Genomic DNA, 26163 nt, shown 5'->3' with positions numbered 1-26163 from the left:
ATAATCATAATGAATATTTTAATACATATAATTATGATTACATTTCTTTTTCACTGTAAAAAAAAGGCAGTAAAATAATGTGGGTTTAAAATATGATATAACCCATACCTGTGGTTACACACATTGTGACTGTAATAAGTAGGAATACTATTTATACAAGATAGTTTCATACTGTATATTGTATGTAGTTAGCTACTACAAATGCTCATCACCAAGGTCAGTTGTTTTTATTTATTAAAATATAATGAAATGATTCACTTCATGACAATATACACAAAACATGCACAAACAATTATGCACAAAGGGAAATCAAATGAAGGTGTTAAAATAACAAACATTCAGTCATGTTCAGTGAGCTATGGTAGTCTAAGTAATTAATCTGGAGGTGTTCATCATGGCAGGGTTTGACCTGATTAATCTCAATCACATGCTGTCTTTGTCACGTTGGAGGCAGACAAATAGGGCAACTAGACAACTTTTATTTAAAAAAAAAAAAGAAAGCAACTGCTAAATCCACATGCTCTGCTTCGGACTGTTTACACTTTGTACATGCAACAGTTACAACACAGACTGTGTGGGATCTGATGGGAGAAACTGGCCCCTACCCCCAACTTGGATTGGTGCATTAAAGGTATAACATGCAAGAATTTCCTAAATAACAATGTATAGACTGATACAAAAATAATCCCTCTCAATCATCACTTCTGTCCCACCAGAAGTGTGTGGTGGTGTCTGTTTCTGCAGACACCTTGCAGCCCTCTGCCTGGATTTTCTCTTTTTCTGATTTTGCTGTACTCGGGATGCTTCTGGGCGTCTGCAAACAGCCTTTGGGCCCCACATGTGGGTGTAACCCCCAGCCAATAACATCACCACAGGGTGTGCAGCCCGTTCAGGTGGTCAAATATCACTGCTTTGTCACGCCTCTTGGCTTCTGATATCAAGGCACAAGTCCATTTGCATTGTCAGATACAAAACGTCCGTTTTTCCCGGATGATAATGGGTTGTGTTAGGTGCATGTGTTCCAGTGATCCCCGGCTCCTCTGCCTCTCATCTGCTGTGTGTAAGTGCTGCTATGATCTGTGTGTGTCAGTAGTTTGTGTTTGCTGCTATGATCTGTGTGTGTCAGTAGTTTGTGTTTGCTGCTATGATCTGTGTGTGTCAGTAGTTTGTGTGTGCTGCTATGATCTGTGTGTCAGTAGTTTGTGTGTGCTGCTATGATCTGTGTGTGTCAGTAGTTTGTGTGTGCTGCTATGATCTGTGTGTTTCAGTAGTTTGTGTTTGCTGCTATGATCTGTGTGTCAGTAGTTTGTGTTTGCTGCTATGATCTGTGTGTGTCAGTAGTTTGTGTTTTCTGCTATGATCTGTGTGTGTCAGTAGTTTGTGTTTGCTGCTATGATCTGTGTGTGTCAGTAGTTTGACCGGGAGCAGCGCTGAGCCACACGCTTGGTTCTTTCCCACAGTATTGTGCGGAGTTAGTAGTGTGTTTATTTGTGTTTTAGAACGTAAGCGCCGGTAAACAATCAGAAAATAACATTTTATTTCTCTGATTCACTGCTTTGTTCTCACTAACGCCGCTCTCTCTCTTCAGTCACTCTATAGCTCGCTCTCTCTCTTGGCTAGTTGAGCTGTGGAGGTGTGGCCAACTTTGAATTCTGTGTGTTTACAAACAGAAACTGACAACTTTTACATATCATACCTTTAACATTAATGTAAAAAATGTAAAAAATTAAGCTATATGGTAAATAAGTTACGTGTCATAGATGGAACCGATGCTGGTTAAACAAACTTAGAGGGCTGTAGGCATGGAGGCGTTAAGAGTTTTTACTGTGGAGGGGCATGTTTATTGCTGGATGGGCTTTTGACAAAAGTAGCATTGCGCTCCAGCGTTACAGCCCTCCTTCCAGGCGTCTGGTTCAGTTCGCTCATATCCACTCCTGAGTCTAAGCTGGTTTCTCGACTCTCGACCGGCCTTCTTCGCCTCTGCTGCTCTGACACTGCGTAATGGATCTCAGCTGCAGGTTTGCCCTCCAGTGATACAAACCAGGCCCGGGGAGGCTGATTCGAGGGGATTTTAGAAAGTTCTGCCAAGGCATGCACCGAGTGTCTGCCGCCGCCCCTGATTTTATTCAGCGTTCCTGGGACCGACGCTGACTCTGGGAGGCTGAAGTGACCCCTGGATGTGTTGGTGGACGCTGCTGCCTGAGAGCCCTCTAGAACCCCGAGCTGGTCCTCACCTTCCACTGCCTGGTTCTGGGTGGCAGAGGGACCTTTTGGCAGAGTCTGTGTGAAGCCGTCTTTACTCAGCGGATCAGCGGCAGCCCCCGCACGGGGAAGAGTGGCCGATTTGCTCCACTGGGGCAGCTCTGGCTGCTCCTCCAAGTGGAAGAATGCTGGAGCGTGAAAAATGGCAACAGGCTGGTTGTAGAAAAACAAATTCTCTGTCAGAGAGGCCGGAACTCCGATCCGATCTGTAGTTTCATGCAAACACATCAGATCATTAAGGTCACTGTTAAGTTCCAGTTCATTACACTCCACCCTAATGGCCACAGCATTGGGGTTGGCTATTAAATTGCCATTGTGCATAGAAATAACAGAGGCATTGTGCCGATTAGCCCCTCTTTCTGCGATTAATTGGTTCAGTCCATCCTGAAGATGAGAGGAGTCCACTGAAGATAGTTCCAAAACTTCATCGTCACATGTGGAGGTGGTTTGGTCTTTTCTCATCGCTGGTCGGATCTTCTTTGTTTTAGTTTCACTGAGTGGACGTCTGTAGACAAGACAGAATATTTGCCTCAATCAGTGCCAGGCTTATGAAAGTCATGCTGCATACACGACATGATCACACAGTCCAAATACACACATTACAAACATCCACTTTGACAAATAATGTATTTTACTGATATCAAAGTGCTTTTAAAGGAATACGCCATTGAATACGCCGTGGCTCTCAACCCTCACAGGTACTGCATTTAGCATCAAACAATATGCTCCAGATGGCAAACTGCAGCCCAACAGGCAACAACAGCTGCCAGTGTGTCAGTGTGCTGACTTGACTATGACTTGCCCCAAACTGCATGTGATTATCATAAAGTGGGCATGTCTGTAAAGGGGAGACTCGTGGGTACCCATAGAACCCATTTACCCATAGCAGTTTTCAAAATTTAGCGTAAGTTTGGAACGTTATTTAACCTTGTAGCTGAGCCCGCTACAAAATAAAAATTGCAAGATGCTTTAAAGGGACTGTTTGTAACTTTCAGAAATGTCTTGTTAACAGCGACACCTGTGGCCGTTAAGTCAACGAAAGTCAGCGTCAGGTTCGCGCTTGTGCTCGCTCTACATAGACATGAAGGAGCATCGCTCAAAACAGTGAGGAGACACAGGTCAGCTAAAAGCACAATATCACTATATTTCAGCTGCTTGGCAGTAATGTTAGCTGACCAGACAAAGGTCTCTCCATGAATCAATGAAGATCCTAGTGTTGGCTTTTCCTGCCTCAGCGCAGGCTGAGGCAGCGGGGCTCTGAGGCAGAGGGGCTCTGAGGCAGTAGGGCTCCGCAGCGAGTAACGTTGTGGTCTCCGCCCGCAGCCGGAGTGAACAGGGAGATACCGGCATGCGGTCGGTAATGAGACGATAACGTTTCTCTCTGCGGAGCCCCGTCACTTCACAAGACACGGTAAACCTCTGTTGGTCTGGAGGAGCTGCAGCAGTTATTTCTGCACAAACGTCCACTGTACATTCACTAGATATTCTCAGAGCTAAACTAACTCTTCTGCAGCGTGGAGTGAGCGCGCGTTCACGAATAGAGGTGGAGCGAGTACGCAAGAATGCGCACAGCTTCTGTGAGTGAAGGCAGGCAGGCAGCGGAGCAGAGACAGCGGCCACACGCGAGCGCGCATGTGTCCCGACCCAGTACATTTATACGCTTAAAAAGTTACAAACTTTAACTCCTTTAATGTGTTAAAGAAATTAGTGGCCTCAAAACAAATTTGCGTTAACGCGTTATTATCGCCTTAACTTTTGACTCGTGGGTACCCATAGAACCCATTTACGTTCACATATCTGGAGGTCAGAGGTCAAGGGACCCCTTTGAAAATGAATATGACAGTTTTTCCTTGCCAAATTAAACGCACGTTCGTTATTTAGCCTCCTTCTCAACAAGCTATGACATGGTTGGCACCGATGGATTCTTTAGGTTTCTTAGTTTCATGATACCAGTATCTTCACTCCAGCTTTAAAACTGAGCCACTACAACCTAAAAAAATGCAGGTTGCGTTAATGCGTTACAGACATTAGTAGCTTTAAATTAATTTGACAGCCCTACTTTAAATGTTATTCTGAGTTATCAAACTAACTTCATCACAACATATAGTGTTTGAACAAGTATGAGATGAAAGCCTCTATTACCTGCAATAAAACAATAACCCAACCAGGAGACAGATGACAATAACAAGCATTCCTCCGAGGATAACCATCAGGAGAGGTGAATGGTGTAAGATGAAGTCAATGGGGATGGCAAGTCCAAAGAAACCTAAAACATATTGATGGTCAGAAGAAGAAATTTGGATGAAATATAAAACAGACATGCAATAAAAATGAAAATGAACATTTTGTATCCAAAAACTTTACAAACGCCATTTAATATATCTTTTGCCCAGTTCCAGGCCAATTTCAATGGATCATAACAAATATTTAAAAATACAATGCAATATATTCATTGTTTTCTTTTTTTCCCCATCAGCATCCAAGGTTAGAAAAAATAAATGGCCACAATCAGAGCAATCCCATTATACTGTACAGAAAACACCATCAGAAAACCAATGCTTGACATTCATTCATTTCCATCTGATGCACTTTTCTTGATTACCTTGACACTGTCATGTTAGTGCTGAACACTGTATTACATTACATTTAGGGCTGTCTATTGATTCAAATATTGAATCATGATTAATCGCATGATAGTCCGTGATTAATTGCGATTAATTGCAAATGGATTAACTAATTCATTAACACATTTTTTATCTGTTCAAAATAAAGGGAGATTTGTCAAGTATTTAATATTTTATCAACATGGGAGTGGACAAATATGTTGCTTTATGCAAATGTATGTTTATATGTATTATTGGAAATCAATTAACAACACAAAACAATGACAGATATTGATCGAGAAACCCTCACAGGTACTGCATTTAGCATAACAAATATGCTCCAATCATAACATGTCAAACTGCAGCCCAACAGGCAACAACAGCTGTCAGTGTGTCAGTGTGCTGACTTGACTATGACTTGCCCCAAACTGCATGTGATTATCATAAAGTGGGCATGTCTGTAAAGGGGAGACTCGTGGGTACCCATAGAACCCATTTACATTCACACATCTGGAGGTCAGAGGTCAAGGGACCCCTTTGAAAATGGACATGACAGTTTTTCCTCGCCAAAATTTAGCATAAGTTTGGAACGTTATTTAACCTTCTTTGCGAGAAGTTAGGTTATGGTGCCAATGGATTCCTTATGTTTTCTAGATTCATATGATACCAGTATTCCATTTAACTCTAGCTGAGCCCGCTACAAAATAAAAATTGCAAGATGCGTTAAAGAAATTAGTGGCCTTAAAACAAATTTGCGTGAACACGTTATTATGGCCTTAACTTTGACAGCCCTGATTACATTACATTAGTTTAACATGTTTAGGGGGAGCACTCGCCTCTGGTGGATGACAAAGGTGCTGCAATCCAGTAGCCAAGGTGAGGAGCTGTGAATGTCCACATGAGTTTCCCTCCTACTGACACCACTGTCCCTAGCCCCTTTCTCATCCATCCACCTAGGTCAAAGAAACAACAATAACAACAGAAATACATCAACACTGTTTGGATCAAATTGTCTGGAATTTCCCACAACTAATACAATCCTGTCAGATCTAAAAATAAATGTGCATCCCCCGCAACCCTGAATAGGATAAACGGTTACAGACAATGGATGGATGCACCAGGTCCTACACATAAGGCCCCAATCTTACGTTTATGAAACTTATCATTGTTGGGAGTGTGTTACACAACAGTTAATTTGCCTCATGCCACTACATGGACAAATCATTAGAAAAACAACATGGTATGAGATTAACTCATGTCAAAGACCCCCCCAAAAGATTGCATATATATATATATATATATATATATATATATATATATAATTCACATGGTATTCATATTTTTAAGCAAAAGAACTGAATGAGTTAATTCAACATTTATAGCCCAAGTGGAGCAACCTGCTGAGTGAGTGAGTGATGGCAGCCCAATCGCAGTTCATGAAATAGTCACCATATTTAATGTATTGATTTGTGTACATAGACACAAATTAAATTTGTTTGTGTTGGTCAGCACAGAATCAATGTCTGTAATCCACCTAATTGTGAATCAGGAACTACAAAGAGCGGCGAACGCCGTGTAAGATGAGGTCAGGTTGATGGGTAAGTCAAAAAGCACAGGAGGAGACCAGTGTTCGTGTGAAACCGCAAATCAGAGTTGAATTATTTGTCACGTAACTTCCGTACTTAACTTACGGAACTTTCAGAGTTATTTTGACCCAAACCACGATCTTTACCTGAAGCTAACTAAGTAGTTTTTGTCACATAACTTCTGTACTTAAGTTACGGCATTTCCGGTGTTACTTAAACCCAAACCGTGATCTTTTCCTAAACCTAACTGAGTAGTTTTGTTGCCTAAGCCTAACCAAGTCGATCTTTTCCTAAGCCTAACTAAGGTGTCTGTTGCCTAAGCCTAACCAAGTCAATCTATTCCTAGTCCTAACTAAGTAGTTTTATTTTGAAAAGACTGGAGTGGAAATAAAAATAAGTTGTTTGAAGTCGAGTGTCACAAAAAAAATATGTGTCCAATCTTATACGTGACTATTTCACGAACTGCCGTGAGACTTGCCTGCTGCTTTAATGCTGCCAATAATCTGTCTGCTTCAGCATTTCTGTAAGAATACTGTCTCTGTCTAGTCTAGAAAGTGGGACACAGGAACCAAAGTTAGGGGCCTACTCAGTGAGTGTCCAAGTCCTGACTTATGAGGGGGCTTGGCATCGCCATTGTGCTGTAGGGGTATATATGTCAGGCTTTTCCCACCTTATGTAAGAATTGTAGAAACCATTCAAATGACTGCAAACCACCTTCAACCACTGACTAAGCAGGCCAAAAAGTGAGTTTTCCATGACATGTTTCCGCGACTTCACTTTTCATAGCTGGTCATCTGGGCGATTAATAAATTAAGAAAACAATTCTAAGTAGATCTTTAGTCTTAAGTCCCCCTTTATTAAGCCACAATTCCAAGTAGATGCCATTAAATCATCCTCACTTTCTCTCCTGATTCTTCAAAGATCAACATGGGATAGATTTTAGTGTGTGCGTGACTGTGACTTCTACTCACCAGTGGTCCGGTTGAAGAACCATGCCGGGACAACATTGGAGGCCTGAAGTCCACAGCTGTCAGGGATGCTGAGGTTGATCTGTATGGGCCCACTCACATGTAACTGTGTGTGTCCTGAGAAGAGCTGCACACTGACAGCCGCCAACGGACTCAATGCCACACTGACGTATCCTTGAAGAACAGAGGAGATAATGTGGACTAGACATGGATAAACACCTTAGCCAAACGGTTCCAGACTGGAACAATGTCACACTGAAACATTCTGTATTTCACTTTCTGTGTATGTACAATGAGAGCAAAATAACCAGAGACTAGTTCCTGGTATGTTTAGTGTCTCATACCTGGTCAATAAAACTGATTGTGATCTGTATCAGCCTGCATTTCTGTTTTCCACAGTCCATTTTTTTTATACTACCACCAGGTGGCACCATGGACAAAATTGAAATCTTGCATATAATAGGTTTTCACTTTCATCTGCACATTTATTTTTGTCATCTAGAATCTGCAATGTATGGGCGGGATTTTTTTTCTTTTTTTTCAGTGATCCATTTTCTAAGTCTGATCTAAATAATTTTCTCTCCTGTATTTATGACTTAATAACAGGCATGTCAGACTTATTTGTCATGTACTTCCATACTTAAGTAATGCCATTTCCATAGTTATTTTAACTCAAACGTTGACTTATTTGTCACATAACTTCCATACTTAAGTAAGTCCACTTCCGTAGTTATTTCAACCCAGACATTGATTTATTTGTCACGTGACTGTTTCACAGAAAAAAAGGAACTAAGATGTTCTTAAGGCAATGGATCACCAGAAAAAAAAAAAAACTTGCTTGCCCTTCAGGGCTTCTGTAGAAATGCAATGTAACTTTCACATTTCAGATAGACTGTGCAAATACTATCTAAAGTGCTTTTGACTTTTTTTCCCAAGAAAATTGACATAATCACTTACAAATAAAAAAAAAATCATATAAACTATGACCTAAAATGAATTGTTACCAGAATACCGCAGCACACGCATCTACCTGGTTTGCTGCTCATGATGCCCAAAGTGTTAAAAAAGCTGTCCTCCTCTGACGGCAGCTTGGGCATGGTCAGGTAGGCTCTAACAGAGGTGGCATTACTGCTGTCTGTCAGATTCAGCAGGCTCTTGGGAAACTTGACACTAGGAAGTGACGCAGCATCTGCAAATAAAGGAAAACGAAAAATAATAGCTGGTAATATGTGTTTATAAAATATATGTTTTTTCCCTTTAGTGCAGTTATTTTTGGCTAATGTGTTTCTTAGATTAGTACTTGTACTGACAATCAAAGAGAGCCAGAGCATTAAGGAAAGAAAAATGAAGAGTGTGACAATATATACCAGATGTTTTGCCAGTGATCAGGACGGAGTCATCAAAGAGCCAGATGTTCCCCTGATTCAGACCAAGTAGGGACACGGTCACAGACGAAAATACTACAGCAATGACATAAGAGGAAGAGGGAAGGTGCTAATTTAGTATTGAGTATTTTGTCTTTCCACTAGATGGCAGTGTGACAGTGTGTTATATGAAACCTCACACAGAGGCAAGACATTGGCGACATTCTGGCTGACATACTACAACAACACTAGCTCAAGATTCAAGAATCCGTTCTTTTTAGAAATGCAAAGCACTGGAGATGGCAGATGAGACAGAAGAAGACACACACTCCAGATATGGGTTATTAATTGTTCCCAAAGAGTTTTGCTTGGGCGCTGCGCCTAATTGGGTGTCAAATGCAGTGGGGTGAAGCAAAACTTCACCCTGCAATGACAACCAGAAAGTTTAGAAAGTCGCTGAAGTATTTCAAGTTCTTATTTCCTGTGACTGCATTTTTTTAAACTTTTTTATTTTTTGACACTTTTATATGACACTTCAAACAGTGTCATATAAAAGTGTCAAAAAATAAAAAAGTAAAAAAAAACCTGCTATCTATCCTTTATGAATGTGCAGATCCAATTTTGTACTTTAGTAACGCCCCTTCCATAGTTATTTTAACCTAAACGTTGACTTATTTGTCACATAACTTCCGTATAAGTAAGTCCACTTCCATAGTAATTTTAACCTAAACGTTACTTATTTATCACTTATTTTCCATACTTACGTAACGCCACTTCCGTAATTATTTTAACCCAAACGTTGACTTATTTGTCATTGAACTGCCGTGTAAGTAAGTCCACTTCCATAGTAATTTTAACCTAAATGTTGACTTATTTGTCGCTCAAAAACTTAAGTATGTCCACTTCCGTAGTTATTTTTGACTTATTTGTCACGTAACTTCCGTAGTTAAGTAACTGCACTTCTGTAGTTATTTTAACTCAAATGTAGACTTGTTTGTCATGTAACTTCCGTACTTAAGTAATGCCACTTCCACAAATACATGATGTGACTTTGTGTGTCAAACAAACACACACAACTGATAGATATTGTACATGTATATTGACACATTAAGCACATACACACATTAAATATCTCACTTGGCATTCGGTTGGTTTTACAAGGCAGCAGTGTGCAAATGTAGCCATCCTTGCTGGCCACAATTGCGATTGGCTTCCCAGTTTGGTAAGGTACATGAAGCAAAACACCGCCATCCTTTCCAGTAAGAGCTGTGTTGGTCCTGGTGTAGTTGATGTAGACCTCCACCACCGCCTGGCTCAGGTACTGACGACTCAGCACATCGTTTACCTGGACCTTTAGGTTAAAAGCAGAATCTGGGGAAAAAAAAGATTGGGTTGAGAGAAAGATAGGTGGTCGGGGCAATAGTAGTGCGTTCAGGTTCACACATAATCTACAAGGTATGTTCAAAATAACAAGAATACCTTACAACAGACTCTGAAATTAGCAACCGCCCAATGTGGGTAAATTGTTGGCAGTGGCGGGTAATTTCATCAGGCCATCTATCACTTTTGGAGGAGAGGGAAAAGGCACAACAGAAAGCCATGTTTAGTAAGGTTAGCTTATGAGTGGATAGAGCTATACATTTGAAAGTTGCTTGCAACTGCTATACAGCAAAGCTATTGGCCATAGAACCTTATTCATTTTGATTGACAGTTGAAGTTCACATAATTCTAACCAATAACCGTGTAGGTTTCAGCTTGTCCAAAAATAAATGCTCAAGACCCCGGTAAAGTTCCTGTGGCTTGCTTCAAAACATAACAAGTACAACGGTGAATATTTGTTCTGTTCTTTGTTGACCCAGGCTAAATATTCTCTGTATGAATTGAAATGTATTGATAGTATATTTTTGCACATAGGTGGGCACATTCGTGTATGCATGTGCAAGTGTAAAGTACTCTCCCACCACCCACCCCCGAGCAAACCTATAATGACATCATTCATGTATAAATGATCAAAATTGTATTCCCTCATTCAGCGAATAGATGTCGCAGACAAAAAAGTTAATTTCAGACCATGCCTTACAATATGATGCAATCCACTAAAACATCACAAATTATAGCCTCAGAAATGACACCTCTGATAAACTTTATAAGCTCCACGAAGGTAGTACTTGCAGACTGGACCTGTTATTTTGTCCACCCTCTTTATGCAGTCCAACCGCAGCCTATGCTTTAACAGAATGGAGTTGGCTGCATTTCCAATTAACTTAGACGGGACCATATTGACAAAACAACAGGGAAGGTAATTTGCAGAATCCCTTGAGGATATCAATCAATTAATCCCAGTAGATTTTACAGAGGTGGACGCAAATACAAATGGCAAAGTTGGCCAATTAGCTCAGCAAGGCGTGCATTCAAGACAACATTATGCTACATCAGCATGCAGACAACTAAGTAGCCTACAGTGCATATTTCCAATAACGTGATTCTCATGACAGAACTCTAGTCATTCTATGTTTTCAGTTAGCTCCTGGAGAATCCCATTTAGGGCCTAATGATAATGTGTCACCTTATCCACAAACCCAATTGGCCACTTTCACACTGAGTCAACTAGACAACAAGACTTTATATTTTCAGATGTATAGTGTTGTGTTGCATAACAAGGCCGGAAGGCTCAGTAGTACATCACTAGTTGCCCATATGAATAAATGGTGGCCATGCAAATACGATATATGATAAGGCAAGGCAAGGCAAGGCAGCTTTATTTGTATAGCACATTTCAACAACAGGGCAATTCAAAGTGCTTTACAGAAACATTCAAGAACATTGCGACAAAATGCAAAAGAACATTAAGAAATAATTAAAACAGTTATAAAAACATAAAAACATTAAAACATTAAAGATTAGAAAATAAAAACAAGCTAAAAATAAAAGCTAGGATAGAAGCTAAAATTGCATAAAACTCAAAAGAGTAAAAGTTATAGTGCAGTGTCAGAATGAAAGGCACCCGCAAACAGGAAAGTTTTAAGCTTTGTTTTAAAAGAAGTGAGAGTTGGAGCGGTCCTGCAGGTTTCTGGGAGCTTGTTCCAGATATTTGGTGCATAAAAACTGAATGCTGCTTCTGCATGTTTAGTTCTGACTCTGGGGACACTAAGCAGACCTGATCCAGATGACCTGAGAGGTCTGGATGGTTCATAACACAGCAGAAGATCAGAAATGTATTTTGGCCCTAAACCATTTAGTGCTTTGTAAACCAGCAGCAGTATTTTGAAATCAATTCTCTGAGAGACAGGCAGCCAGTGTAGAGACTTCAGAACTGGACTGATGTGATCCACTTTCTTGGTCTTAGTGAGGACTCTAGCAGCAGCGTTCTGAATCAGCTGCAGCTGTCTGATCGATTTTTTAGGAAGACCGGTAAAGACGCCGTTACAGTAGTCAAGTCGGCTGAAGATAAATGCATGTACTAGTTTTTCCAAATCCTGCTGAGACATCAGTCCTCTAATTCTTCTTATATTCTTCAGGTGATAGAAGGCTGTCTTTGTAATTGTCTTAATATGGCTGTTAAAGCTCAGGTCTGAGTCCATGACTACACCAAGGTTTCTGGCTTGGTCTGAGCTTTTTAACATCACAGATTGTAGGTGAGCACTAACCTTTAATCTTTCTTTTTTGGCTCCAAAAACTACAACCTCAGTTTTGTCTTTGTTCAGCTGAAGAAAATTCTGGCACATCCAATTATTGACTTGTTCAATGCACTCACTCAGTGCTTGTATTGGACTGTAGTCTCCTGGTGATAGAGTTATGTAAATTTGTGTGTCGTCTGCATAGTTATGGTAATTTATTTTGTTGTTCTCAAAAATCTGACCCAGTGGGAGCATGTAGATGTTAAACAAAAGAGGCCCCAAGATGGAGCCTTGGGGAACTCCGCATGTGATTTTGTTCAGCTCAGATTTGCAATTACCTATAGACACAAAGAAGTCCCTGTCTTTTAGGTAGGATTTAAACCAGCTGAGTGCTATGCCAGAAATACCCACCCAGTTTTCCAGTCGGTCTAGTAATATATTATGGTCAACCGTGTCGAATGCAGCACTGAGATCCAGTAAAACTAAAACCGTAGTTCTACCACTGTCTGTGTTCAATCGGATGTCATTGAAGACCTTAACAAGAGCAGTCTCAGTGCTGTGGTTTCGTCGAAAACCTGACTGGAAGACATCAAAAGAGTTGTTTAGTGCCAGAAAGCTATTTAATTTTTGAAAAACTGTTTTTTCAATTATTTTAGACAAGAATGGAAGATTTGATATCGGTCTGTAATTATTTACTATTGATGAGTCCAGATTGTTCTTTTTGAGGAGTGGTTTGATGACAGCAGTTTTCAGGGCCTGTGGGAACACTCCTGAAACAAGAGATGCATTAACAATCTGTAAAAGCTCTGAGACCATACAATCTGATACTTTTTTGAAAAGGCCTGTTGGCAGAATGTCAAGGCAGCATGAGGAGGATTTTAGATGTTGTATGATTTCCTCCAGGTATGTCTGATTTATTGGATAAAACTGTGTCATGGTATTTGCACCAGGTTTAAGTGGACGCAGGGGAAACAAACATCCTGTACCTGCTATGGAGGAAGTGACTGCTTGTCTGATTTTGTGAATTTTTTCTGTAAAAAAGGAAGCAAATTCATTGCAGGCCCTGGAGGATAAAAGTTCAGAGGCTACTGACACAGGAGGGTTTGTTAGCCTGTCGACAGTAGCAAACAGGGCACGTGCATTGTTATTGTTTTTGGTGATGATGTCAGAGAAGAAGGACCGCCTTGCATTTTTCAGTTCTGAATTATAAATGCAAAGTCTCTCTTTATAGATGTCATAATGAACTTGTAGATTTGTTTTCCTCCACTGGCGTTCAGCTTTTCGACACTCTCTTTTTCATTTCTTACCAACATGGTATTTCTCCATGGAGATTTTTTCTTACCAGAGACAATCTTCACCGTGGTGGGTGCAATGGTATCAATAACATTTGTCATTTTAGAATTGAAATTATCTACAAGCTCATTGACAGAGGTCCAGGGGAGGGTGGGTGTGGAAGAGAAAGCCTGAACAAATTGATCACTGGTATTTTCAGTGATATACCTTTTTGTGATTACCTCTGTCTTATCATTCCTGTGCACAGGAAGAGTACTCTCAAAGAATACACATGAATGATCAGACAGAGCAACATCCATCACTACAACCTTGGAAATGTTCAGGCCCTTTGATATGATTAAGTCCAAAGTGTGTCCCCTATTGTGTGTGGGCTCTGTCACATGCTGACTCATTCCATAGTTATCAAGAACCTGACACAGTTCTTTGGCCCCTCTGTCCTGTTGGTTGTCAACATGGATGTTAAAATCACCAACAATGACTACACAGTCAAAGTCAACACAAATTACAGACAGCAGTTCAGTAAAATCATCAAAAAAGTTTGCACAGTATTTAGGTGGCCTGTAGATATTGAGAAACAAAGCTCGAGAAGAGGAGTTCAGCTGAAGAGCGACATATTCAAAAGAAGCAAAATGTCCATAAGATATCTGTTTGCATTGGAGAGAATCATTAAACAATATGGCAACTCCACCTCCTTTCTTATGCATTCTAGCTTCGCTCATAAAACTAAAGTTGGGAGGAGTTGACTCGATAAGAACAGCTGCACTGTTATTTTGGTCTAACCAAGTTTCAGTTAAAAACATAAAATCAAGCTTGTGCTCAATAATAAAATCATTGATTAAAAAACTTTTTCCTGCCAAAGACCTGACGTTTAACAGGGCTAGCTTTAATGTGCTAGAAGCATTATTATTATTTTTTGGGACATGGTTTGGCTGGCAAGGAATCAATGCTAAATTTGATAAATTAGCACAATCAGTAAAAATCTTCCTGTTTCTTTGCAGATTCACCATTCTTTTTCTACTACTTATTAGAACTGAGATAGAAGAAGCTCTCATCACACAGGGCCCCAGCTTTTCCTGGAAACAGTCACGTGTATCATTAGCCTTGAAGCCTGGACCCAGCACATATCAATCTGTGCTTGCAACATTTTGTAAAGGAACATCCTTATCAGACTGCGGAGACAGAGGCTGATTCCATTGTGGAGGGGATGGAGGTGGTATGTGTCGTGCTTGTGGAGATAGTGCCAAAGTTGTTCGAGGTCGACCTCGTGGGGGGATCATGGGAGAGAAAATGGGTGTAGGGCGGGGAGTAAGTTTAGTTCCAGCATTGACCAGCTCCTTCATGTGGTCAGTGAACTCCAAGAGGGGGGAGGAGGGAGAAAGGGTGATAAGCGAGGATGAGGACGCCTCCTCTTGTCTCTGCTGTATCCCAGGGCTGGCTTGTGGTGGGGGGTGAAATGATTCTCCTTGAGGTCCCCTGGCACATTGTGTTGTGTCTTCCTCCAGTGGTGATTCCTCTTGTCTCGCGTCCTTGGCAGAGGGAACAGATGAATGACGCAGTAAGTAGAATAGGTTGGAGTTGAACAATTTTACTCCTGACTTGTTTAGGCAGAGTCCATCTGCCTTGAAGAGATGTCTGCGGTCCCAAAAAAAGTTAAAATTGTCAATAAAATGCACTGAGTGGGATTTGCATGCTGTTGAAAGCCATGTGTTCAGTCCCAGCAACCTGCTGAATCTCTCGACTCCTCTTCTGATTGGCGGCAGGGGTCCACTGATAAACACCTGAGCATTCACAGAGCTGACCGTGTTTAGCAGACCAGTAAAGTCCCGTTTCAGCACTTCAGACTGTTGCTTCACAACATCATTCGACCCAATGTGCAATACCACATTTTTCACATTTGGGTGTGCAGTCACAATATCCAGGATTCTTTCTGCCAGATCAGAGACCATATCTTTGGGAAAACAGAGTACTTTGATGTCTTTACTCCACATGCTTTTCACATCTTTAACAGCAGCATCACCCACAATCAGAGTTTGAGTTTGAGGCCCAGTTGTTAGCTTTCCCTGTAGCCTTTTACCTTCAGAGTTGCTTTTGGTTCTTACCCTGCTGTGTGAAGAGTTGAGATTATCCAGGGCATCAGATCGAGATCCAGGGTCCTGCAACAGTGGAGCAAATCTGTTCTCCAGTTGCAAACTTCTTTGTTGGGGAGGTTTGTTACTCATCCTTCCTTTCACAGTTGTCCACGGTTGGACCTTACTTTGTACAGGGGTTGATGAAGCACTATGCTCGGATGCTAATGCAGGCCAGCCGGTCGCATCATATATCTGAGGGTGCTGGGTTCTGCCTGTAAGTTTTCCTCCCATTTCCCAGGGACATGATTTACGCTTTGGCTTTGCACCAAGAGCGTTCCAGGGAGGACTACTAGTCGATTTATTGCCCCCTTCTTGATTCTTGGTGGTCTTGTTGGTGCTAATTAGCTTTCTATTAGCCTGTTCCAGTTCACTGTTTTGAGTCAGTGGTAGAGTGGTTTCATTCCCACATAGTCCATTCACCTCCGCATTCACTTCGAGCCGGATAATCTTTGTTTCCAGCACTGCTATCTTCTGTAGAAGTTTGTAGTAGTCATCCGTGGAGAAGGGAGGCATCTTGCTGCTGATTAGCTTTAGCCAAGCACCTCGCTCCCGTTCACTATAGTACAGGCTTGTGCTGCTGATAGGCCACGCTCACAAAGTAAAACAGTTTTTAAAATAGTGGTAGCCTTCAGTTTCTTTCATAAATTAAACTCCCAGTGATTTGTAAGTATCCAGGACCCGTTTTCCAAAAATTTAGTAGCGAAAGATAAGCATAGCAATGATAAAAAGAAAGCAAAGCGAAGAGCAACTCAGCGAAGCGTCTGCACAGGAGGAAGAGCAGGAAGCAGAATATATACGATAATACAAATATCCAACCAAGGATCAATGCATTCAGACTGATTGCATCCACTGTTGGTAGCTATACCTACAAAAAACAAATGCACTATAATTTGCATACAATCAAGTTAATCAATACTGATATAGTCCATGTAATCATGTGCCAGGACAGGTGACGTAGTATAAAAAGCGATAAAGTCTGTGTCGGGAGGAGGTTGACTGGTCGGTCAAAAAACACCAGAGTATCACCCAGGAAGTGGCTCTTCATGTCCCGTTTGAAAATCAGAAGTCAATATTGATTTATTTGTTACGTAAATTCTGTACTTAAGTAAGTCCACACATTTTAAAGGGACTGTTTGTAGCTTCTTACACTTACACTCTTATAAATCATTGCGGGTCAGTGTGTCCCATGCACTCGCGTGTGGCTACGCTGTTCCAACACAAACTACACAGAAGCACATAAAACCGCTAAGCTTTATCTCCTCTGCCTGCCTTCACTGACACACCATGCTCGTTCTCACTCACTCCACCTCTCACGTGAATGCGCGCACACTACACTGCAGAAGAGTTACGTTATCATCTCTGACCGAAACTCCAGTGTCTCCCCTGTTCCCTCCGGCCGCGGTCGGGAGGCTGAGGCAGGAAAAGCCAACACTAGGATCAGCATTGATTCACGGAGAGACCTTCCTCTGATCAGCTAACATTACTGCCAAGCAGCTGAAATATAGAGTGATATTGTGCTTTTAGCTGATGTGTGTCTCCTCACTGTTTTGATCAATGGTCGTTCATGTTAATGTAGAGCGAGCGCGAGTGCGAGCAACGGGACGCTGACTTTCATTGAGTTCTATTCTTACAAATAGTCCCTTTAACCCAAACATTGACTAATTTGTCACATAACTTCCGTACATAAGTAACACCCATTCCGTAGTTATTTTATTCAAAACGTTAACTTATTAGTATGTTGGTTTTTTTTTGCCTAAACTTAACCATTCTATGGAGCGTTTTAGCCTCTTTAGTTCATTGTTTTTGTTATATGGCACGCAACTTTACTGTTTGGTCCAGTCTAACACTCTGCTCTCATCAAGCCTGATTTTAGCCACACTAAGTGGCTGATTTTAACAAAAAAAAGCTATGATAAACAAACTGTATGTTACCTGCCAAGCACCAAACAGCAGAAAAAGTTAGCTACTAGCTGGTGACCATAGGGGAGCCTTTCGTGGCTAAAAAGGCAAATATTTCCCCCAGGAGTTGGTAAGCTTAAAGGAGAGTCAATATTGGATTTACATTTGTTAGATTGACACAACTCCAAATTAATGCTAATGTTGAACTGTAAACAGGCAACTGAGTCAAACTTGTGTTTATATCGTATTCTGCTTTCAACTGGCCCAAAAAAAACAAAATAAAACAGAAAAACAAATGCAGCTTTTATCGTGAATTGTTCAAAGTCAAGTTAAGCATTCAAAACACCCCGCAGAATAAATGTGTCAACGTCTTGCTGTGGACAACTATGAGTGTGGCATAGCATTAGGTTAAAAAAGCATATTTATGACCAAAAAAACAAAACAAAATTAAAGCTGCAAGCAGCGATGAACGGGCCCTCGCACCCTCCCACATGTCGAGGGTACTGGGGGACGCCGGTCGACACACCTGTACATATCAGTGACCATCGGACACTGCACGCACAAGTTAGACGTTATTTCCTGCGTTGATTGAGTGGCACAGGAAATGACGTATTGCAGTTTTTTTAACACTTCCTTTGTCCACTATGTGGCGCTAAAGAACACACACTAAACATGCATTATGTTGCTCATTATCAAGTGTAGACCACACAATGTAAATTGCATGTGAATCAGATGATTTTTGTCACATGACGCTGACTTCCTGTTGCCAGTAGGTGGAGCTATGAGTACTGGACTACTATGAAGTAGGTCAAGTTTAGGGCAGATTCGACCAAGTACAGTCGAGTTACAACAGTTTGTCTTTTAATGGTGAATCATGTAAATTCTCCGCCACGCCACTTCAACGCTGTTTCATAAAACCTAAAGATTACAACAACTTTTCATCACAATCTGTAAACTTTTCACAAAACCTGTAGGAGGAGTTCGTTAGAGTACAGAGCCTGGAAATAGCCAAAAATACACCAAAAAAATCACACAAAATTAAAAATTGACAACTTCCAGTTGGGTTTAGAGCATGGCCCCAAGAGACTTCATTTTAAGTGTACATGTGATACATATGCCTACCAAATTTGGTACATCTAAGTGTAACACACTTAGGGGGCTTCGTTGAAATTTGTAGGGGGCGCTATCAAGCTCCCTTGCTACACCCAAGCACAACAACTATATCCATTAACACATTTTAGTACTTTCAATGAGTGTGCCAAGTTTCGTTCGTTTGCAAGCATATCTAGCCCTTTCAAAAACAACTTCCTGTTTCATGGCGAAAGACACGTTGCCACAGAAAGTACGTTCATCAAAAGCTAAAAAGCTTCACGGTTTGCCATCAGGAACTTCTTTATACCACGCTGACAAAATTTGAGGTGGATCTGGTTAACCTGCTAAAAGTAATACGCCGAAATATTGCGACTCTAACTTCCTGTTGCCACTAGGTGGCGCTATGAGTATGATTCAAAATGGGCCTGTAGATGTCTTCAGGCCTGGACGCTAATCAAAAGTTTAATTTGGAAAAGACCTGACCATCTGGAGTTGAGTTACAATGGTTTGTTTGTTCATGGCGAGTAATTGAAATTCGCCATGCACCACGGCACCACCATTCAACAAAAACTGACAATCAAAAAGGAAGCATTATTCAGGTCTTCAGGCTTTTCTAACACATTCTGAGATGGATCTGAATAATCTGTGAAGAGTATGTTGTAAAAGTACACAACCCCACATCGGGGCAACTCAAAAGGGGGCGCTATCGAGCCATTTTGCCACACCCATACACGAAACTCATAAAATATATACATTTAACCAGTTCTGCTACATGTGCAAAGTGTTGTTCGTTTTTGAGCATGTTTAGTCCCTCAAAAATAAAATTCATTTTGGAGAAAAAGAATAATAAACGGACCAATTTCAATAGGGCCTCGCCGACCTTCGGTCAGAGCTCGGGCCCTAAAAATGTATGATTGAACAGACAAGATGGTGCAGCATCTGAGCACAAGTGCCCGACAACAACTAATGCTGAAGCCACTGCACAGTGCTCCAAAGAAACTACTCAGTACCAAGACCTACGGTGTAGATCTGCAAAACTCTGCTGGCACTGGCAAGTGCCAAGGTATCTTCCTTCACCTACTGCCCTGCTATAAATATTCTCTACTGAAGTGTACTGTTCCTATGCAGGCTGGGCCGGAAAGTGAGTTTTGGGAGCCATATATCTCAGCACCCGGCTCATCATCAACCCTCCACAGCCACAGTATATCATTGTTATTTTGTGCGAGGAAGCCATAAAAAAGGTTCTTCTAGCTTTTTTTTATTAGTACCTAAATGCTGCAACATCGCTATAGCAGCAGTTTCACAGGTCATAACATCGTAAGCATCTCTCTCTAATGGTTACAATTGGACACTGACGGTAGCAGCGGTTAAATTCACTGCTGGTCTGATTGCTCATAATCCTGCTGCTAAAAGATCTGCCAGAGCTTTACTGAAAACTCACAAAGCCATGCCTTATGCTACCAGCTTTCACAATATGTCAGCAAGTGCCAAATCCAGATAACCACATCGCCCCATATCATTGCTCCTAACAATTCCCTTTGATCGGGAGCAGACAAATGCCTGGAGCTGCCAGGAGTGCCTGTATTTTCAGCCACAATATGAAACACTTCATTTGGCAGTGTTAGTGCCAACCCACTGGGATACATACACCAGTGCAGATGGACAAGAGGATGCTGGTTTTGGGAGAGGCAGCCTCCACTTTATGTGTGTTCTGCCGCCGTGGCCAAACATAACAGAAGGGGGTCACTAAATCTGAAGTGGAGGTGTTTCGTGCCAGATTACTATAATCTTCCCATTTGGCGAACTGAACGACGCCACAAAGAGGTTTATGAAGTGGATTGAAATGGGCCGTCTGAGGCCGCTGAGGCAGATGAGAAATAGACCCCATGTTGTGTGTGTGATATGGCTTGAATACTGTTATTATCAGGCATGGTGTCTAATAAAAATAATGTATTTACTGAAGTGTTTTCAAACCCTTTCTTTATCCATTTCTTTATCAACGTGTGAGCCTTTTAAAAGACATTTTAATTTTCGGAGCTACCCGTTCCAGAAATGAAGGCGGTGAATATTAGACTGGCAAGCTATAACTAGTGGAAACACCACATTCGCTTTGGCTGACACATCAAGCAATTTCAGCGTTACATTATTATGTTTTCACCACCGACTAGGATCAAAATCAAGAGGCGCACAAACATGTTGACTGTGAGACCACCAGGCAGCACAAACAGATGGTCCAACAGGGACTTATCTCTGCTGACCCCCCCACACACATGCTTGTTTGTGTGCGTGTGTTGGATTTAGGCCATACATTCCACTGATGGAGGAAAATACAAGTGCACCCTTTGATATGAGGGCCAAATCGCCCTCAAGGACGAGTCAGCAATATCCAATTGAACAGAGACAAATTGAAGTGAAAAGATGCTTAGGGTGGAGCCGGGCGAGGGGGCGGCACCAACACTGAACGTCCCAACAACCACCACAATCTTCTCCTGGGGGAAATGATTCAATCTTTAAGTATGTTGCTTTGCCCTTTATGAACAATGAAGATGTTAATCTCAGCAGGGGAGAATTGACCATATGGTGCCAGAAAGGAGGTGTTTTTTTTGTATTTCCACATTTTCTCTTTTTATTTAGTAGAAGTGGACGGTGGGCAGCCATTCCCCTGAGAGCTGTACAGAAGGGAGGCTAAGAGGGGAAGGTTTGGCAGGACACAAAGCATGCCGGCAGAGGGGGGGGGGGGGGGGGGGGTGGTTGGAGAGGGTGCGAGTGACAACAGCATGCTTGGGTGCATTTCCAAGTGTTTCAGTCGACAACACAGACCGAAGGATCATGTGATGACGGATGGCAATGTACTCCTTTTCAGCTCCTCTCCACTGCTCGGCTGTGAACAAGAACATTGTCATGACAAGTGCACGCATCTGAGAGTGAGAAAGAGAGGCGCACTTTAAGGGGGGGGGGGCCGGGGGGGGGGGGCACACTGAGTTGAAAAGAAGAATGAGTCTGCTGTTGTGTAAAACATGATTTGAATGAAATGATAATGTAGAGTGAGTGAGCTGGAGGAGGCAGATTGGAGCTAATATGATTGAAAAAAAGTTGTTTCTTTATAAAACGGTCATTATATGAGACAGGTAATCTGAAAAAAAGCATGTTCCTCTGGTGTCCTCCAGTGCTCCTAATGGCATCTGCAAAATTTCACAGACTGGAGAGAAACAACCAATCAGAGCCGAGCTGGAGCCGTCTCTGAGCAGCTGTCAATCACTCACAAACTCTGATCAAACGGTCAAACTAGGCAGCGCTGATCAAATATGAATCAATATTCTGTTACTGTAAAAGAAAGTTTGTGAACCGGCCACCATGTTGAGATCAGTTGAGGAAATGCCAAGCACCGCCCACCAGCCGGAGCACACGTTCTCATTTTACAGCTAAACAGTACACTACAAGATGATTCTGAAAACATCTTACGCGGGAAATAGTCATTACAGTAACAGAATATTGATTCATATTTGATCGGCGCTGCCTAGTCTGACCGTTTGATCAGAGTTTGCAAGTGATTGACAGCTGCTTCTAATGAATGAACAGCCAATAGGAACGCTCTCTCTCTGAAATGACCTGTGATTGGTCAAAGTCTCCTGTCACAGGCTAGATGTTCTAAAGCCTGTAAACAGAGCCATGAGGAGGAGCAGAAGTCTAGTTTTCTCTCAGAACACTTGAACTACAATATGCTGAAAGGTTATTATGGCATTTTTGCCCATTGATACCAAAAATATTCTGCCTACTGCCACTTTAAGGGCCCCTGAGTTGCTTTTTGAGCATCCACACACCCGTTTAAAACATCTTTTCTTAATAGACAAGTAATGCTGACATCTTTTTTTTTTACTTTCATGAACATGTTGGCCATCTCCCAAGTCACTTAAAAATGTTAATATTGTTAAAACATATAAATAATGCTCAACTGATTAATTGCTGCCTTGTTGGTGGTGATGATGCAGTAAAAAGGGACAGATGGAGAAACCGTTACTCACGAGGTGACAGCAGCCAGCTCCCACATCACATGGGCTCATGAGCAAATCCTGATACAGATGGTCTGGGCCGACTAAATAAGGACTCTATAATCTGTTAGAACAAGACCTGTAATATGATGGTTGATTGAACAGGGGTGTAAGAAAATATTGAGTATTGCGATATTATGTTTTGTGATACTGTATTGATTCTCAAAAACACTGTATTGATTTTTAATTAATAGTTTACATGCCAAGATAAAGTCACTCAAAAGTTTATTTTATTAGCATTTATTTGTGTCCTATCAGTGTATGTGTTCTCTCAGTGTATGCCTCCTCTCAGTGTATGTGTCCTATCAGTGAATGCATCCTCTCAGTGTGTGTGTTTCCTCTCAGTGTATGGTAAATGGACTTGGACTTATATAGTGCTTTTCTAGTCTTCCAACCACTCAAAGCGCTTTACACTACATGTCAGTATTCACCCATTCACACACACATTCACACACTGATGGCAGAGGCTGCTAAGTTGCCAATTTTGCCCATCAGGATCTAATCTAAATACTCATTCACACACCGATGGCTATGCCTCCGGGAGCAATTTTGGGGTTAAGTGTCTTGCTCAAGGACAAAGCGACATGTGACCCGGAGCAGCCGGGGATCGAACCACCGCCCCAATGCGTATGTGTATGCGTCCTCTCAGTATGTGTGTGTCCTCTAAAAGTATTGCTAAGATGTTGGATGTTACAGGGACTGTGATGAATGCAAACATAGAGTCCACTGTTCCGATGCATTAAAACGTAAACCTTTTTACTCAGATAATATGCATATGGGGATGTGTTCTTTGTACTATGACCGTTTCCCTAAAATGATATTTCACGATATATCGCTTTGCTTACAGTATTGCAATATATTGAATCGTAACCCCTGTATCCTGGTACATATTGCATCGCCAGATCCTTGCCAATACACAGCCCTATTATCGATTAGAAGTTAAAAAAAATGTAAAAAAAATACCAATGTTAATTAGGGATGCACAGATACCGGATAGGATATTGGGCAGTGACAATGGGGCCGATCTATTCAATTCTATTCTATGTTTATATTCTATACTAGAAGTTTAATTCCTGTTCAACTTTTGACCAATTTGTTGCTGCATCTAAAAGGTTTACACTTGAATTGTAATTCCTGTTAATTTTGAAGATATTTTACCAAGTTTCTGGTGTACAATTTATTATTTTAATAATAAATAAAAGTATATTTGTTTCTATGTATTTATTTGTCACATTTAGTATTTTAAAGTTAGGAAAGCAATGTTTAAATTAAGCCTGATGATCCCATCTCTTCCATACAGTGAGGCATACAGCTGATTAATAAATCGGTGCATCCCTAAAAGAATCCTTATTCTCCATTATTCCTTAGTCTCCATTAATCCTTATTCTCCATTAATCCTTATTCTCTATTAATCCTTATTCTCCAGCTACAATGTCGTTATTTTCTCGTCGAGCACAGTACTGACAACTGTGATGAGTTGTATTAAAGTAGCGGTGATCCAGTGAAAGCCTCACTAACCTGCGGAGGAACCGGGCTGATGCTGTCGGAGCTGGACAGGCTCTCCTGGTCTCATGTGGTCCCGGTCTGAGTCTGAGAGGAGTCCCTGGTTGCTATGCAGAGGCTGTCCTCTCGGAGTGGACTCTCCGCTCGCTTTGCCATCGTCGCATGAAATGAGAGCAGATAACACCCAGATCAACAGGAGCATGACTCTGGAATAAAACGTTGTTGATGTGAGTCACTTTTCACTGGTCACAGGTCCACTTCTCGTCTAGTTTACAACTTGTACACGAACAGAGCTGCCCGGTCCCGGTCCCGATCCACCAACATCCTGCATCCGAACCACCACTCTCTGCTGTCAGAGACTCTGCACACACTGAGCAGCACAACTCCGCCTCCTCTTTAAGCTGCTTTCATCAGGCCCTCCCTATCTATCTATTTATCCATCTATCCATCTATCCATGTATCTATGTATCTATCTATCTATCTATCTATCTATCTATCTATCTATCTATCCATCTATCTATCATCTATCCATCTATCTATCCATCTATCTATCTATCTATCTATCTATCTATCTATCTATCTATCTATCTATCTATCCATCTATCCACCTATCTATATATCTATCCATCTATCTATCTAATACAGCTAAACAGTACAATAGACATTAACGTAACAGAATATTGATTCATATTTGATCAGCGCTGTCTAGTTTGACCGTTTGGTCGGAGTTCAGAGTGATTGACAGCCGGCTCTCATAGACGGCAGCTGGACGGCAGACCTCAGATCAGCTCTGACTGTAGTGAAATCTTTCAGATGCTGTTAGGAGCACCGGAGGACACCGGAGGACACCAGAGGATACATGATTTTTTTCAGGTTACCTGTTTCATGTATTAGTGTAGTGTACCAAACATAAAAGTACACATTATGCAGGATAATGTTTATTATTGGATTATACTTATTGATGCATTAATGTGTTCATCACTTTAATGTTGCAGCTGGTAAACGTGGAGCTCATTTTAATGACTTTATATACTGCTGGGTAGTTTAATCTATAATAATACATCATTTATACTGCTGGTAGTTTAATCTATAATAATACATCATTTATTATTATATACTGATGGTAGTTTAATCTATAATAATACATCATTTATTATTATATACTGCTGGTAGTTTAATCTATAATAATACATCATTTATTATTATATACTGATGGTAGTTTAATCTATAATAATACATCATTTATTATTATATACTGATGGTAGTTTAATCTATAATAATACATAATTTATTATTACATACTGCTGGTAGTTTAATCTATAATAATACATCATTTATTATTACATACTGTTGGTAGTTTAATCTATAATAATACATCATTTATTATTATATACTGCTGGTAGTTTAATATATAATAATACATCATTTATTATTATATACTGATGGTAGTTTAATCTATAATAATACATCATTTATTATTACATACTGATGGTAGTTTAATCTATAATAATACATCATTTATTATTATATACTGCTGGTAGTTTAATCTATAATAATACATCATTTATTATTATATACTGCTGGTAGTTTAATCTATAATAATACATCATTTATTATTATATACTGATGGTAGTTTAATCTATAATAATACATAATTTATTTGTTGATTATATTTTGTATTAATAATCTGAATCTGTAAAGTAACTGAAGTTATTAAATCAATGTAGTAGAGTAAAAACTACTATTTCCCTCTGAGATGTAGTGGAGAAGAAGAACATGGAAATACTCAAGTAAAGTAC

General features: G+C 40.8%; 1 protein-coding gene across 1 annotated transcript; it reads right to left on the bottom strand.

Annotated features, from left to right (window-relative positions):
• Window positions 1-212: 212 nt before the first annotated feature.
• Window positions 213-24763, bottom strand: LOC119500114 (protein FAM171B-like). The gene is made up of 8 exons (XM_037789611.1): window positions 24380-24763; window positions 9921-10154; window positions 8787-8879; window positions 8450-8608; window positions 7423-7593; window positions 5702-5818; window positions 4405-4528; window positions 213-2767 (listed from the first exon to the last, which is right to left on the bottom strand). Exons 1-8 carry the CDS (start codon window positions 24564-24566, stop codon window positions 1822-1824), a joined length of 2031 nt encoding a protein of 676 aa, XP_037645539.1. The 5' UTR covers window positions 24567-24763; the 3' UTR covers window positions 213-1821.
• Between the last annotated feature and the right edge of the window lie 1400 nt (window positions 24764-26163).

The sequence above is a fragment of the Sebastes umbrosus genome, chromosome 13 (genome assembly GCF_015220745.1).
Source record: "Sebastes umbrosus isolate fSebUmb1 chromosome 13, fSebUmb1.pri, whole genome shotgun sequence".
Taxonomy (NCBI): Eukaryota; Metazoa; Chordata; class Actinopteri; order Perciformes; family Sebastidae; genus Sebastes; species Sebastes umbrosus.
The sequence above is the reverse complement of the archived record's forward strand: the minus strand, read 5'-3'. Positions and strand labels throughout refer to the sequence as shown.